The 15305-nt window shown below is 39.9% G+C and overlaps 1 protein-coding gene across 11 annotated transcripts in view; it reads right to left on the bottom strand.

Annotated features, from left to right (window-relative positions):
• LOC132383234 (carnitine O-palmitoyltransferase 1, liver isoform-like) overlaps positions 1–15305 on the bottom strand; it is a 120626-nt gene that overhangs the window by 63195 nt on the left and 42126 nt on the right. For all 11 annotated transcript variants that reach the window (XR_009508577.1, XM_059954144.1, XM_059954145.1 and 8 more), the window contains 7 exons: positions 14801–14962; positions 14060–14199; positions 9659–9830; positions 7177–7278; positions 3577–3714; positions 873–950; positions 189–296 (listed from right to left, as the gene is read on the bottom strand). Coding sequence is in view for 10 of the 11 variants with exons in the window: in XM_059954144.1 (XP_059810127.1) it covers positions 189–296; positions 873–950; positions 3577–3714; positions 7177–7278; positions 9659–9830; positions 14060–14199; positions 14801–14941 (879 nt within the window). In the remaining variant the exon portion in view is untranslated. The remainder of the gene's footprint in view (positions 1–188; positions 297–872; positions 951–3576; positions 3715–7176; positions 7279–9658; positions 9831–14059; positions 14200–14800; positions 14963–15305) is intronic.

Below are 15305 nucleotides of genomic sequence, written 5' to 3'. Positions count from 1 at the left end.
AATTTCTCATGAATATTGATATGTTGTGAGATAAGAATGTGGGATTTCATGAGCATTTCTGCAATAGGGAAAAATAGTGAAAAAATCCAGTGAAGATAGTTCTTCCTGAACCTTAGATACCCTTGTAACAGTGAAAACATGCACATCTGTCATTAACTGAAGTCTATTACAGAGGTCTGAGAACTTACCGGCTGCAACTCCTCACGAGTAAGTCTCCGTCTGTAAAGAAGCAAAGCGTGGACTAGGTTGCCGGCACGGGCAACCTGACTGGTGGTTGGAGTCACATACAAGAAATCCTGAAGTTGGGAAAAACAATTACTCCTGGTTAAAGAAAACACACAAAAAAATCCTCAAAACTCAACAGTTTAAGGATCAGCATGATCCTGAGCCATAGAACCACAGATAATCCCAGGTACAAAAGGTGGTTTCTGTCAAGTCATGGCAACATAATAAGCTTGTGTAAGAAGGAAAAAAACTCTAAATATTGCCTCTTCTAGCCACCACCCAATGTCACAGCTCAAAGATATGTTAATAGGTAGGAGCAGATAAGTCTCAATTTATCCATCCCCACGATCAATCTAACAACATCTAGCAAAGAATGGCAGTGAATCATACTGGACATGAAGCAATACTGAAATATACTTTGTGAATTAGTACTTACAAAGTAGCATGAGCAAAACACAAGATGATGAGAAACTGTCATTCTTATCATCATACATTATTTAGAACATTATCCACTTGGCTGGCATGTCAATGCTCTAGCCTACATTTTAAGTCACATGCAACCTTTTCCTTCTCCATTATACATATAGTGTTGCAGCCCCTCAGGTTACACATAGTGGATATTCTTCATATTTGTATGAAGTCCTTACCATAGCATAGTAGTTGCTGTTGACCATGATTGGCTCTCGCCCTTGTAGGTAAACATACTGCTCCCACCAGTCGCTCACCTGGAATGACACAATGAGAAAGCCAGCAAATAACACGAGTTATAATCTTTCTACATTTACTGGATCAATCCTCAGTTCAGAAAGTTTGCTTGCCAAAAATCAATTAAAATTTCAACTTCAACTGAGATTGTGCAGCTTAATAACACTGGGCATAATATACTGACCAGCTTATACAAGTACAGATCTTTATCTAATAACGTGACAGAATATTTTGCCATTAAAGGAATCCATTCATCCAGTCATACCTGTGCTGACTCCTAAAACTTTCTAATCAGTTCAAAGTTCAAAATAAACATTTTCAAAGTATGCATATATTACCATATACAACCTTGAAATTCATTTTCTTGCAGCATTTACATGGAAAGTATAATAGTATTTTATGAAAACCTAAAACAATTTTATGAATTAAGTTAATGGAGCCTAATGGTATTAGGACAATAACTTGTTCTGAACCTGGTGGTGTGAATCCAGCATTCCAAGTAAACACATCTCCAATCTTTAAGACCCAGGACTCGGCATTTTCTACTACAACTGGATCCTTGATTCCCTGATCAAAAAACTGCAATAAGGATAGGCAAATACACCACCTCCACGATTATCCTCAACAGGCTGTGTCTCAGTCCCTATTCTATTCCTTCTACATTCACAACTGTGTGGCCAGGTTCTGTTCTAACTCCATCTACCAGCTTGCAGGTAATACCACTGCATCTCAAATAATGACGACAGAGTAAAGCTGACAGCCTAGGGACATGGTCCCATTCCCTTCAGTGTCAGCAAAAGAAATTAACTGGTCATTGACTTCAGGAAAAGTGGGGGGGGGGGGGGCTGTTTACATCAGTGGTGCTGAAGTTGAGAGTACTGAGAGCTTCAAGTTCCTAGGATTGACGCCACAGCCAAGGAAGCTCTTCTTCCTTAGGAGGCTAAAGAAATTTTGTATATGTACCTCACCAATTTTTATTGAGGATCCAAAGGAAATATCATATCCAGAAGCATCAAAATCAATACATATTGGGGAACTGCTTCATTAAGCATCTTCACTCCATCCGTCACAAAAGCCAGGATCTCCCAGTGGCCACCCACTTCAATTCTACTTCCTATTCCCACTCCGACATACCTGTCCAAGGCCTCCTCTTCTGCCAGACGCAGGTTAGAGGAGCAACACCTCATATTTTGTCTTGGTAGTTTCCAAATTGACAACATTAACGTTGATTTCTCATATTTTCTATACCAACTCCGCTGTTTTCCTTGCTTACCCAGCCCACCCTGCACTCATAGGCTGGCCATCACCTCCATCCCTTTGTTGAATGGTCTACTGTCCTCTCCTTTCAGATTCCTTCTTCACTTATCACCTAATTTCTCACATCATTCTTTTTCACCCCTCATCTGGGCTCATCCATTTCCTGTCAGCTGGTGTTCCCCTACCTATCTTTATAGTCCGGTTCTTTTCTCAACTTTTCTAGTCCTGATGAAGATTTTCAGCCCAAAACATTAATTGTTCCGTCCACACATGCCTGATCTGCTGAGATCTTTCAACATTGTGTCTACTATCCAAATGCATCAAAGATTGGCATGGCAAGTCCTCTGCCCATGTCTGCAAGAAACTGCAGAGAATTGTGGGTGATGCATTGCAGTGAGGTGCATCTCAAAACACAAGTTAGAGTACAAGAAGAAGAGAGAGAGCTTAGTGGCATGATGTCATGACAACATGATAGCAGTCCTTCATACCTTTGCTGTCTTCACCACTGGTGCTGCAGTCCTCAGCCTCTGCCTGCAGGCCAAGAGTATAAGTACAGCTAAGTGATCAGACTTGCCAAAGTGTGGACGTGGGTTCGCATGCTAATGATATAACAGCAGTCAAGCATGTTAGCTCCTCTGGTTCCACAGGTAACGTGTTGGGAGTAATTTGTCGGAGACTTCAAGTTGCACAGCATTTTTTACTCATTGGCTTAGATCTGTGACCACAGCTAATTAACCTTACTATCAAATTTTCTTCATTTACTCTGTCAGAGGTTCACAATTTTGAACACCACAGTTTGATATACCGTCTTGAGAATAACAAGTTTCTCTAGTCTTTCCTACCAAATATACAGAATCAATTCTCTGCGCTACTCCAATTGAAAGAGCTCCCAGCCTAGTCAAGAGACAGCCAAGAAACATAGAAAACCTACAGCACAATACAGGCCCTTCAGCCCACAATGCTGTGCTGAACATGTACTTACTTCAGAAATTCCCTAGGGTTACCCATAGACCTCTATGTTTCTAAGCTCCATGTACCTATCTAGGAGGAGTCTCTTAAAGGCCTTATCGTATCTGCCTCCACCACCATTGCCGGCAGCCCATTCCACACACTCACCACTCTCTGAATAAAAAAAAAATTACCCCTGACATCCCTTCTGTACCTTCTTCCAAGCACCTTAAAACTGTGCCCTCTCGTGTTAGCCATTTCAGCCCTGGGAAAAAGCCTCTGATTATCCACACAATCAATGCCTCGTATCAAATCCATACTCACAATTATTTCCAAAGAACAGTACTATAATGTTATAATCTTTATTTGGTAATAATAAAGAAAAATACATTGGCAATTATATAAGAAGGCATTATTTGAGTATGATACATCACAACTTACATAGTTACTAGCCCACCACGATTTGAGTAAGAGATACCACTGGAGCCGAGGAGCCAGGTTCCTTTCAAAATCTTTAGCCAGTGCCTTTGTCCGTCTAAAGTCTTCTTCATTCATCAGTGGCCTCACAGACTCCAAAAACTTGAAAGAGAGGGAGAAAACAGAGGAGAACAGAATTTAAACACTTAAAGGGGATACAATAAATTTCACCATACCTCAGCATGTCAAGTGATGTTAGGTAAAGACTTCTTGTTGTGAACATTTGGGTTACATTCACAGAACAAAAAGAAACAACTGCAGAAGGTAATAAAACAGTTTAATAATCAATTTAAAATAATGCTGAAATAATTCTCTCTCTAATACATTTAATTATTGTGATCCCACATCTTCCTATGTTTGCACTGTGTAATGCATCAATGTGCTCCACAGCACAAATGCATGCTGCTTCCAAAACTACCAGCTAACAAAACAGAATGCAGCTACACTAATCATGTTGTTGAGTGGCTGCATGCCTCAGTGGTTAGCTCCAAATAGCAAAAAGCAGTTAATAGCAGTCATCACAATTGAACACGAGCCTTAAATAGGAAGTATATTGTGGGGTGCAGATTTCATTGAAACTGGCCTTTCAAAATTCTTATGTCCAATTCTTCACTAAGGTTCAGGTTGAAGAACTGAAGCCTAAACAGCCATAGCAGACGTGGCTCCCATTTACACTTTTCTCCTGCTTCAGGTCACCCTCCACCCCTTCTCTAAAGGGATAAGGCATTCCCAAGGAGAATCAAAAGATTTGTAAAGATCCCTTCCAGCATTCAGGAGATAAAGCTTCTAATTCCTATACACTCATACAACCATAAACAGAAATCAAAAAGTAACCTTAAAGTACTTAAAAATAATTGATTAACTGGGGCAGCATGGTAGCATAGCACGACACTTCATCGTACCAGTGACCCGGGTTGAATTCCCACCACTGTAAAGAGTTTGTATGTTTTCCCTGTGACTGCATAGGTTTCCTCCAGGTGCTCCGGTTTCCTCCCACCGTCCAAAGACATACTGGTTGGTAGGTTAACTAGTCATTGTAAATTGATTAGGCTAGGGTTAAAATCAGGGGATTACTGGGCGGTGCAGCTTGAAGGGCCACAAGGGCCAACACTGGTGAAAGCACTTTTTAGGGAAGGGGAGACACCGACACTGAACGTGCTTTTCTGCCCAGTCAGACATTTTAGAGAGGACATTAGTTAGAAATTGAATTTATAAAAAAAAAAATCAGTACCATCAAAAACGTATTACACACTGAGTGCCATCATGATCTGCTTATTTATTGTCCTTCACCAACATATCGTCAATACAGCTCACTCCTTTACACATTTTGAAGCTGAGGTCTCATCTAGTTCAGGCTTTAGACACCAACATCTGATACAAACTTAAATAGTTTACTTTGGCTCAGCTCCTGGCATTTGACTCAGCTCTATTTTGCTACTTAATTCCTTGGTGATTTTTCAACACCTACAAACAAATAATATCCTACTTACTCCCCAGGGGACAATGGTTAAAGGGTGTCAAGTTCATAATCCATAGGTTTCACAATTATACTCACTCATGCCTCTCCAACTCAGTCCTGGCTCTCACACACAGTGTTTAGCTACTGGCATATGTCTAGCTACACTTACAAAAAGTATTCACCCCCTTGGAAGATTTCATGTTTCATTGTTTTAGATTTAATTTGGCTTTTTCTTAAACCCTAATCAACAGAAAAAGACTTGCATCAAAGGGAAAACAGATCTCTACAAACCTATCTAAATTAATTACAAATTTAAAGCAAAAAATAACTGATTGCATAAGTATTCATCTTCTGTGTCTGTACAGATAAGTGTCTATCAGCTTTGCACATCAGGACACTACAATTCTTCTTTACAAAGCTGATCAAGCTCTGTCACACTGTATGGGGATCATGAGTTCAAGCCCAGCCACAAATTCTCAATTGGATTGAGGTCTGGACTCTGACTTCGCCACTCCATGACATTAACTTTGTTGTTTTTAAAACATTTCTGTGTAGCTGTGGCTTTATGCTTGGCGTCATTGTCTTGCTGAAAAACAAATCTTCTCCCAAGTTGCAGTTCTCTTACAGACTACATTAGGCTTTCCTTCAAGAATTCCCTGTATTTTGCTGCATTCATTACCTTCTACCTTCATAAGCCTTCCAGGGCCTGCTGTAGTGAAGCATCGCCACAGCATGTTGCAGCCACCACCATGCTTCACGGTAGGGATGGTGCATTTTTTGGTGATATGTTGTGTTTGGCTTAGGACAAACATAACACTTAGGCTGACAGCCAAACAGCTCAATTTTGGTTTTATCAGACCATAGAACCTTCATCCAGCTGACTTCAGACATTCACACATGACTTCCGGCAAACTCTTGCCAAGTTTTTTCCCCCAATAGTGGCTTTCCCTTTGCCACTCTTTCATAAATCTGTGACCGGTGAAGCAACCAAGCAACAGTTCTTTAATGTGCAGTCTCTCCCATCACAGCCACTGAAGCTTGCAACTCCTCCAGAGTTATCATAGGTCTCTTGGTGGCCTCCCTCATGAGTCCTCTTCTTGCACAGTCACTCAGTTTTTGAGGCTGGCCTGTTCTGGGCAGATATACAGCTGTGCCAAATTCTTTCAATTTCATGATGATTGACTTAACTGTACTCCAAGGGATATTCAGTGACTTGGAAATTTTCTTGTATCCATCTTCTGACTAGTGCTTTTCAATAAGCTTTTCATGGAGTTGCTCTTTTATCTTCATGGTGTAGTATTTGCCAGGATACTGACTCACCAGCAGTTGGACCTTCCAGATACAAGTGTATATTTACTACGATCAATTGAAACACCTTGACTGCACACAGGTCTCCAAAAACAGATCCCCATTTAACTAATTATGTGACTTCTAAAACTAATTAGCTGCATCAGTGAATTGGTGTGTTATATTAAAGGGGCTGAATACTTTTGCGATCAATTAGGAGTTCAGGAGAATGAGGGAGGATCTCATAGAAACATTCTGAATGTTAAAAAGCCCGATCAGATTAGATATGGCAAAGTTATCTCCCACGGTAGGGGAGTCTAAGACAAGAGGGCACAACTTCAGGGTTGAAGGACGTCCATTTAGAACACAGATGCAGGGAAATTACTTTAGTCATAAGGTGGTACATCTGTGGAATTTGTTGCCATGAGCAGCTGAGGAGGCCAAGTCACTGAGTGCATTTAAGGCAGAGATAGATAGGTTCTTGATTAGCCAGGACATCAAAGGGTATGGGGAGAAGGCAGGGAAGTGGGGATGACTGCAAGAATTGGATCAGCCAGTAACTGAATGGGGAAAGCATTCTCAATGGGCCAAATGGCCTACTTCCGCTCCTATACCTTGTGGTCTTATTAACTACTTTGTGTTTTATATTTGTAATTAATTTAGATCATTTTGTAGAGATATGTTTTCACTTTGACATGAATGAGTTTTTGCTGTTGATCAGTGTCAAAAAAACCAAATTAAATCTACTGCAAAACATGACAACTTCCAATTTTGAAAAGACGCTGTAAATTTTGCTTGACTTTTAAGAGTCACCTTACCCTTCGTAGAGTGTCTTTCACAGCTGGAACAGGCAAACGTGGGAGGGAGGTCTGGAAACTGTATAACATTGGTTTACGACCCGAGAAAATCTTCACTAGAGTCTGAAAAAGAAACTCAAATTAAAAATTGCTTGTCAATTTTGTCTCATACTTGAGCGAGGACTAATTCTTTGAGGTGCCTTTCCAATGCAAATGGATTAAACTGAACTGCAAGGTTATTCTCACATCCAAAATAAATTACATAGTGACAGCCAGGTATTCAACTAGCTCGGGGGTCGGCAACCCGCGGCTCCGGAGCCGCATGTGGCTCTTTTACGTCTGTGCTGCGGCTCCCTGTTGCTTTGGGAAATAATTGGTTGTGGCGACCCTTTTCCTGGCACATCCGAACCGACTCACAATTAGATAGCCTACGGGGGTTTGCGAGCACAGAGCTTTGGAGCCTCTGCGCCATGGGGGGCAGGTTGAGGGAGGCTTAAAAGTGAGGCTGAAGATTTCGAATAAAGTTTTTTCCTTCGACTGCAGTTACCGACTCCGTGTCGTAATTTTAGCGCTGCGTGTAGCACACCGCTACATGGTCAGTATTTAATTAAAATGTATTTTATGTTAGTTTGTTAGTTTTTGAAATGTAAATCTAAATTTGAAGATTATGGTGATCTTGTACAATCTAAATAAGACTTTGTGGCGACCCATTTCCTGACACATCCGAACCGGCTCACAATTAGCCAGCGTTCAGGCTAAGGGAGATAGCCTACGGGGGTTTGTGAGTACGTGTCTTTTGCAGCATCCGCGCCCATGGGGGGCGGGTTGAGGGAGGCTTAAAAGCAAGGCTGTTTAGTTCGAATAAAGCTATCTTTGACTGCAGTTTACTGACTGCGTGTAGCAACCGCTACAACGTGTTTTTATCGCTGGCTGTCCAGAGGGGAGGTGCTGAAACGCTTTGTCGCGTGTCTGGAAGAAGTGAAAACTTTCCTGGGCAGCAAAGAGCTCACCTTTCCTGAGCTGGAACAGCCAGAGTGGCTGGAAAAGCTACACTTCATGGTAGACATAACAGCGCACCTGAACACGCTGAACACAGCTCTTCAACGGGGTAAGGACGTACAGCCCTGCACATGTTGGAGGATGTTTTGGCATTCGAGCGCAAGTTGACGTTGCTTGCCAGAGATTTACAGAAAGGCACATTGTCTCACTTCCCCAATTTGAGAGAGTTCAAAAAAGGTCACGACATGATAAATTCGGAGTATTTACATTGGGCAATCATCGCAATGCAAACATCGTTTGGGAAACGCTTCTGCGAGTTCAGAGAGGAAAAAAACACATTATCCTTCCTGGTCACTCCCCTAAGCATCGATCCATCCCTACTGAATACGACTGCATTGTCAGGTGTGAGTCAACCTGAACAAGGATGATAAATATTTTAATTGCCTATTATTTTACGTATATTCATATGCTTTCATTGTTCAGTGAAATAGTCCTTTTATTTTTCAGGTTGACAGCTGGCTGACGTTATTTTTGGTTTGCTGCTGGCGGCAAATTTAAGTTTGGCGTTTTTCATAAATACAAGAAGGACTCAAATAGACGTTGAGTATTTTACTTAAAAGTAACCTTCAACCCAACGTCTTTTTTTCGGAGGTCAACATGTTTTTGTTGCATGCAGAAATGTAATTTCGTTTTCTCTGCAGGAGTTCATCAATTTCATAAATGCAACACATTATAGTTTGTTTATACATAGCATAAAGGCAAAACAAAACGTTGTATGCAGTGTTATTTCATTTTAAATGTCAAACGGGTTTTGCGGCTCCCAGTGTTTTCTTTTCTGTGGGAAACGGGTCCAAGTGGCTCTTTCAGTGGTAAAGGTTGCTGACCCCTGAACTAGCTTACTTGTCTTTGCATGTTAACATAGTAATTGGGAGCACCAACTCTGAAGTCGACATGACCGCCCACACCCCCCACCCCCCCACAGGTTCAGAGGCACTGATGTCACTGTCATACTACCAAATTCTAGCTGCTTGGTCAGACAGAGTCACAAATTGAATTTCCAAATTTCCTCTGGTTAATTCAAAAGCACCTGTTATGGTTATATTTGCCTTTTCTTCTCACTAGATTCTTCCATTTGAATTTGCTATATTTAGAAAATAGCACTTATTGTCTAAATGTAGCTGTGTAAAAATGTTCAGTAATTAAGATGTGCAATCCAAGAAGATCCCAAGTTCAAATGACAGTCCAGCTGATATAGCCACTTGCAGATGCATTTCAAGGGTATTTCAATCAGAATTTACATACTTGATCAGAAAAGAGACAAGTCAGTCTGATGTCTGTGAATCAGCTACTTCTTAGTATATACATCTGTAAGAGGCAAATGAGCACAGTATTGGTCCCAAAGTTGAGTACCTTTGTCAACTTGGGCTTAGGGATAAAATGGGGAGAGGCGATTGTTTTTTCTTGAACTGATTAACGAGAAATTATTTGAGGTGTCAGCACTTACAAACCAGACTTTGGTGGTTGTGGACACTTTGCCATGTTCTTCAAACATCCAGCCATGATAAGACAGAAGGGCTTTGAGGATCTGCCGCATCACAAATATCAGTGCAAGCCACAGCCCTGTTGCAAAGAGCAGAGCACTCACCAGGCTTTGACCATGATGTGACATATATCGCCTATAAAAGACAAACAAGCTCAAAGTACACTTATTAACAAAGTATATATACTACATACAACCTTGACTTTCATGTACTTACGGGCAACCGCAAAAACAAAGAAACCCAATAGAACCTGGTTCTATCACCAAATCGAATTTGGTGAGGGCGAATTGTGTACAGTTCTGGTCACCAAATTATAGGAAAGATGTCAACAAAATAGAGAGAGTACAGAGGAGATTTACTAGAATGTTACCTGGGTTTCAGCAACTAAGTTACAGAGAATGGTTGAACAAGTTAGGTCTTTATTCTTTGGAGCGTAGAAGGTTGAGGGGGGACTTGATAGAGGTATTTAAAATTATGAGGGGGATAAATAGAGTTGATGTGGATAGGCTTTTTCCACTGAGAGTAGGGGAGATTCAAACAAGAGGACATGAGTTGAGTGTTAAGGGGCATAAGTTTAGGGGTAACATGAGGGGGAACTTCTTTACTCAGAGAGTGGTAGCTGTGTGGAATGGGCTTCCAGTAGAAGTGGTAGAGGCAGGTTCAATATTGTCATTTTTTTAAAAAAATTGGATAGGTATATGGACAGGAAAGGAAAGGAGGCTGAGTGCAGGTCAGTGGGACTAGGTGAGAGTAAGCGTTCGGCACAGACTAGAAGGGCCCAGATGGCTTGTTTCCATGCTGTAATTGTTATATGGTTATATAACCTATTAAAGATAGACAGTCAAACACCCAATTTGTGTAAATCATGGAAACGTCAAAAAGTAAACAAATAACACAGAACTAAACTTCACAAAAGTGAGTCTACCGCCACAAAGACAATTCATTACTACAGCCGGTCCAGGAGTCCGTAAGTTCCAGACCATAGGCTCTTCAGCACAAGAGACAAGTAAACCTATTGGAGCAACAAGCTGAACACCATCTTGTCCCTTATCGCTGGTTCTATCACCCTGATTTTTTTCAATCTGGCCCTGCACTTATATCAGCCAAATGTTGGCTTATCCTTGCTCTCAGACCTGGGCCCTGCAGCTTCATTTCTGCCCCAAGTCTGCACCAGTAATGGCCAAATACCAGCTCTTTGAAGACCAATTAAAGAGCAATTTTTCAATTGCAGACACACTGTCGCACTTCACAGCCAAAGAAAAGTTTCATACTATAATTATAGATGGTTTGAAGGCAACAGCTAATTTAATTATGCAACTGACCATGAAGCAATACAGCGCCCCATTCAGTAGAGTTGCTGTCTCACTATTCTAGCGTTCTGGGTTCCATCCTGACCTCAGCTGTTGTGTGTAGAGTTTGCATATTCTCCCTGCAACAATGTAGATTTCCCCATGTTCTCAGCAGCCCCAAAGATGTGCAGTTTAATCTCCCACAGTAAATTGCCCTCAGCGCATAAGTGATAAATGGAAGGTGGGATGAGTTGAAGGGGGTGTGAGCAAGATTTTATGACAGAGTACCATCTTGAACGAATGACGAGAGCAAAAGTTGCATTTTCCACACAACATCTGAACTTTTTAGGGTCCATTAATATCATGGTAAAGTATTGGATGAGCGAATTCAGAGGACTGTACAAATGATCCAAAGAAAGTATGTTTAAGTATTGTTTAATAATCTGGACTGTTTACACAAAAATAAAACAATAATGACAAAAAGAGCCATGAAGTGTGTTCATAAATGGATTTTAGGAAAGGAAAGTTTATGTGGAGATTACAAAAAAAAACAGTGTAAAGTCACCAAATCACTCATAAGAGATGGGTTCAAAAGAACCACTTGGTGTTTATGTGTGTTTATTTTCAATCATTATCGTCTACAACTATTAGCCAATGAAGCATGTTCACCATTTGTGTCAAGATTTAATTAACAAAAAACTTATGCACTGAAAAAGCCCAGTGTTCCATGTCTGAAGACAACTCTCAATATTTACTGTCGTTGTCTTCTATATATTTGGATTTAGCAGATTTTAAAAAAGGAGATAAAATTACACAAGTATGAGCTTACCTTCTTAACAAATTCTACCATTCAGAACATAGAATAAAAGCAGGAGCATGCCTATCAAAACCCCATACTTACTCAATCATCCAATTAAATGTCAACCTTTTAACTCAGCACCACTACCCTCAAACCCTTTGAGTGAAGTCTTTCCTTGCCTCAGATACAAAAGGCTACCCCTCTTGTTTTGAATTTATGACCCTTGACTCTATACAAATCCCTGTCAAATATCATAAGAATTCCTATGTTTCAGTAAGATCACCTTTTATTCTTCTAAGCAGATAATCTAGCTCAGGCTGCTCAATCTCCCCTCACGGAACAATTCCTCCTTTATCCCATAAACCGATCAAATGAACCGGAGAAACCAGACTTAAAGAGAATACACGAGGAGCAGTCTTACTGGGGCTCTACATAATTGCAATAAATGTCCTTACTTTTGTACTTAAATCCTCCTGCAATTAGTCAACATAATGTTTACCATCCCAATTGTTTGGTGTACATGCACATCAATTAAAAAAAAAATCAGGTTTTCCATATTGTTTCTATCAGACTGGATAACCATTTTATAGTCCATGTGCTACATCTCACCTATCCATTTAGCCAGTACATATGTTCCTGAAGCATTTTAGAATCCTCTCCTCAATTCATACTCCTGCCCAGCTCCAAATCACCTGCAAACCTGGATATAACAATTTGTCCCTTTATCCAAATCACTGATTTGTGAAATGTTGAATGTTGAAACTCCAACACCAAACCTTAGGTGTTTATTAGTTATGACCTCCCATTCTTTCAACTAGTATCAATACATGCTAATATAGTATTCCAAATAGAATGTCCTCCATTTTTGCTTAATTATCCTTTGTATAGCACTTTATTGGTCCTTCTGAAAATCTAAACACATTGTATCAAGTATCTTTTCTGCAAGTTAGAATCTTAAAAAAATCTAACAACAGTCAAACATGTTGCCCCTTTATAAGACTGTGTTGACTCTACCCAGTTCTAATATTATTTTAGTGTCCTATCACCACTTCATTAATTATAGGTTCCAGGATTATCCCCACACTCATGTACCTTCTATCTCTCCTTTCTTAAATAGTATGGCTGTGGCGACCCATTTCCTGGCACATCCAAACCGGCTCACAATTAGCCAGCTTTCCGGCTAAGGGAGATAGCCTACGGGGGTTTGCGAGCACAGAGCTTTGGAGCCACTGCGCCACGGGGGGCAGGTTGAGGGAGGCTTAAAAGTGAGGCTGAGGATTTCGAATAAAGTTTTTCCTTCAACTGCAGTTACCGACTCCGTGTCGTAATTTTAGCGCTGCATGTAGCACACCGCTACATGGCTATATTTGCTAAAATTTACAGAAAATCGGTGCATCCATTTTCTTCAACATGATCTCCTTCAAATTTTTGGGTTGCAGATCTTTAGGTCATGGGGATTTATTGGCATTTTAATCCCAATAAGTTTTCTATTACATTCATTTTTCACTTAGACAGATTTCCTTCAGCTCCTCATTCACTCTAAACCCATTGTTCTCCACTACTGACAGCAAGTTTTTTTATATTCCTTTATGAAAACAAGGCACAAAATAATTATAATTTTTTTCCAATGTTATTACTTCTGACTCAAAGGGTGAAAGTTGAGTTTATTGGCATGTGCACAAAGATATCTATGCACAGGTGCAATATGAAAAACTTACTTGCAGAGGCATCATACAACATTCACAAGAAAAACCTAAATTAGACATAATTATATAAGCAATTGGTAATAGCTAAAAAATTAATACTACAAAATGTACTTCTTTAATTGAAATTTTTAGCCATGGATGTTTGATTTCCTTTAGGGTTTCTTTACATTTTAGTACGTATTTGTTGTCTGTTTACTGAGGTGGCATAGTAGTGTAGTGATTAGTGGAATGTTTTACAGCGCCTGTGACCTAGGTTCAATTCCCACTGCTGTCTTTAAGGAGTTTGCATGTTTTCCCTGTAACTGCATGTGTTGCCTCCATATGCTCTGGTTTCCTCCCATACAGGTTAGTAGGTTAATTGGTCATATGCATATAACTGGGTGGTGCAGACTTGTTGGTAAGGAAGGAAAGACCTGTATTTCTAAAATTTAAAAAAGTCTTTTAATGTTCATAACCAAATGTTTCACTTAAAAACTGAATGTGTATTAGCATTTAAAAATCAGGTAATACTAATTCCTCTTGTTAACTCTGAGTTACCATTGACTTCGCCAGTTATTGATAATCACTCACCTTAAAGGGAGGTGTTCTCGAAGCTTCGCTATCATCCCCATCGAGGGATCAATTCTTGTATACATTGTACCTACTACTGTCAGCACTACAAAAAGCCAGCTGGACGGGCTAGCTGGATAAACTCCAGTCATAAAATTGTTCTGCAAAGAGGCAAAGGAAACACAATGTTTAGAAAAGAAACATTCAATACAGGAAAGAACTATTTGTCAGGCAGTGTTACATTTTGCAGTGGAAAACAAAAGCACAATCTAAAATCTTCCAGCAAACTCAAACAGCCATCAAACAAAGTTATTTATTGTCATACATTAAGTTTCAAATAATAAATGTAAATTGACAATTACAAACATAAAGCTTCTTGCAACCCAATACATCAGGAAGTTTCGTAGTCAGTTTAAAATAATTTTCTATGTACATTTTCTCTTCTCTGGTTTCATCAAGAGACAGAGAAATCCACTTTTCACTGGCTACCAAGTTACGGTTTCTTAGAATGAGTTGTATTCTTTCTTGCTGTGAAACTATTTGTAGTTAGTGAAGGGATGGTTGGTGGGGTTGGCTATGGAGGGACATGGAATGGGCCAAAAACTCTTTTGGTTGTTTGTTTTTATTGGCATAGGAACTTCTTCAGTACGTTGATCATCAGTCAAGGCATAAATATATTTCGATCAACAGTAACCATTTTAGAATTAATTCTAAAAATGCACAATTCTCTGGATATATCTGATTTGAATGGAGTGTCCTCACCTTGATTCTGTTACATTTCTTCTTCCAGGCCCTGATACCTGAGAGGTAGATTTCTTTCAATGCATTATGACTGAGTTGGAGGTCGATGCCCTCTGAAGTGACAGTGAACTGAAATGCGACAGCCTGGTGAGCTTCTGCCATGTTCTCACGTTATGCAACAACCTTTAAAACATGAAGGGGAAACCATTATAAGCATTTCTTTTTCCTCCAATATTGGCCTGATATGAAGCAAATGTTTTCTCAAGAAACCATAAACTTTCCCCATATCCACAAATGCAAAATGTCAACAATATAAATAAGGACAATCTTTACTTACTGATAACCAATCTGATTCATGCCAGATTCTAGCAGTGCAATCCAATCCAATTCACTCTCTTCTTAAATACCCAGTAGCTCTGCAACTATCTCTCACACACCCATTGTTTCTTTTGATTCTTCTTTATTATTTACTTACAGTCACCAATTAACCTATCAGCACGACCTTAGAATGTGAGAGAAAGCATGA

The sequence above is a fragment of the Hypanus sabinus genome, chromosome 29 (assembly GCF_030144855.1).
Source record: "Hypanus sabinus isolate sHypSab1 chromosome 29, sHypSab1.hap1, whole genome shotgun sequence".
NCBI classification, from domain to species: domain Eukaryota; kingdom Metazoa; phylum Chordata; class Chondrichthyes; order Myliobatiformes; family Dasyatidae; genus Hypanus; species Hypanus sabinus.
Note: the sequence above shows the minus strand (reverse complement) of the source record. Positions and strands in the feature narration are given on the sequence as shown.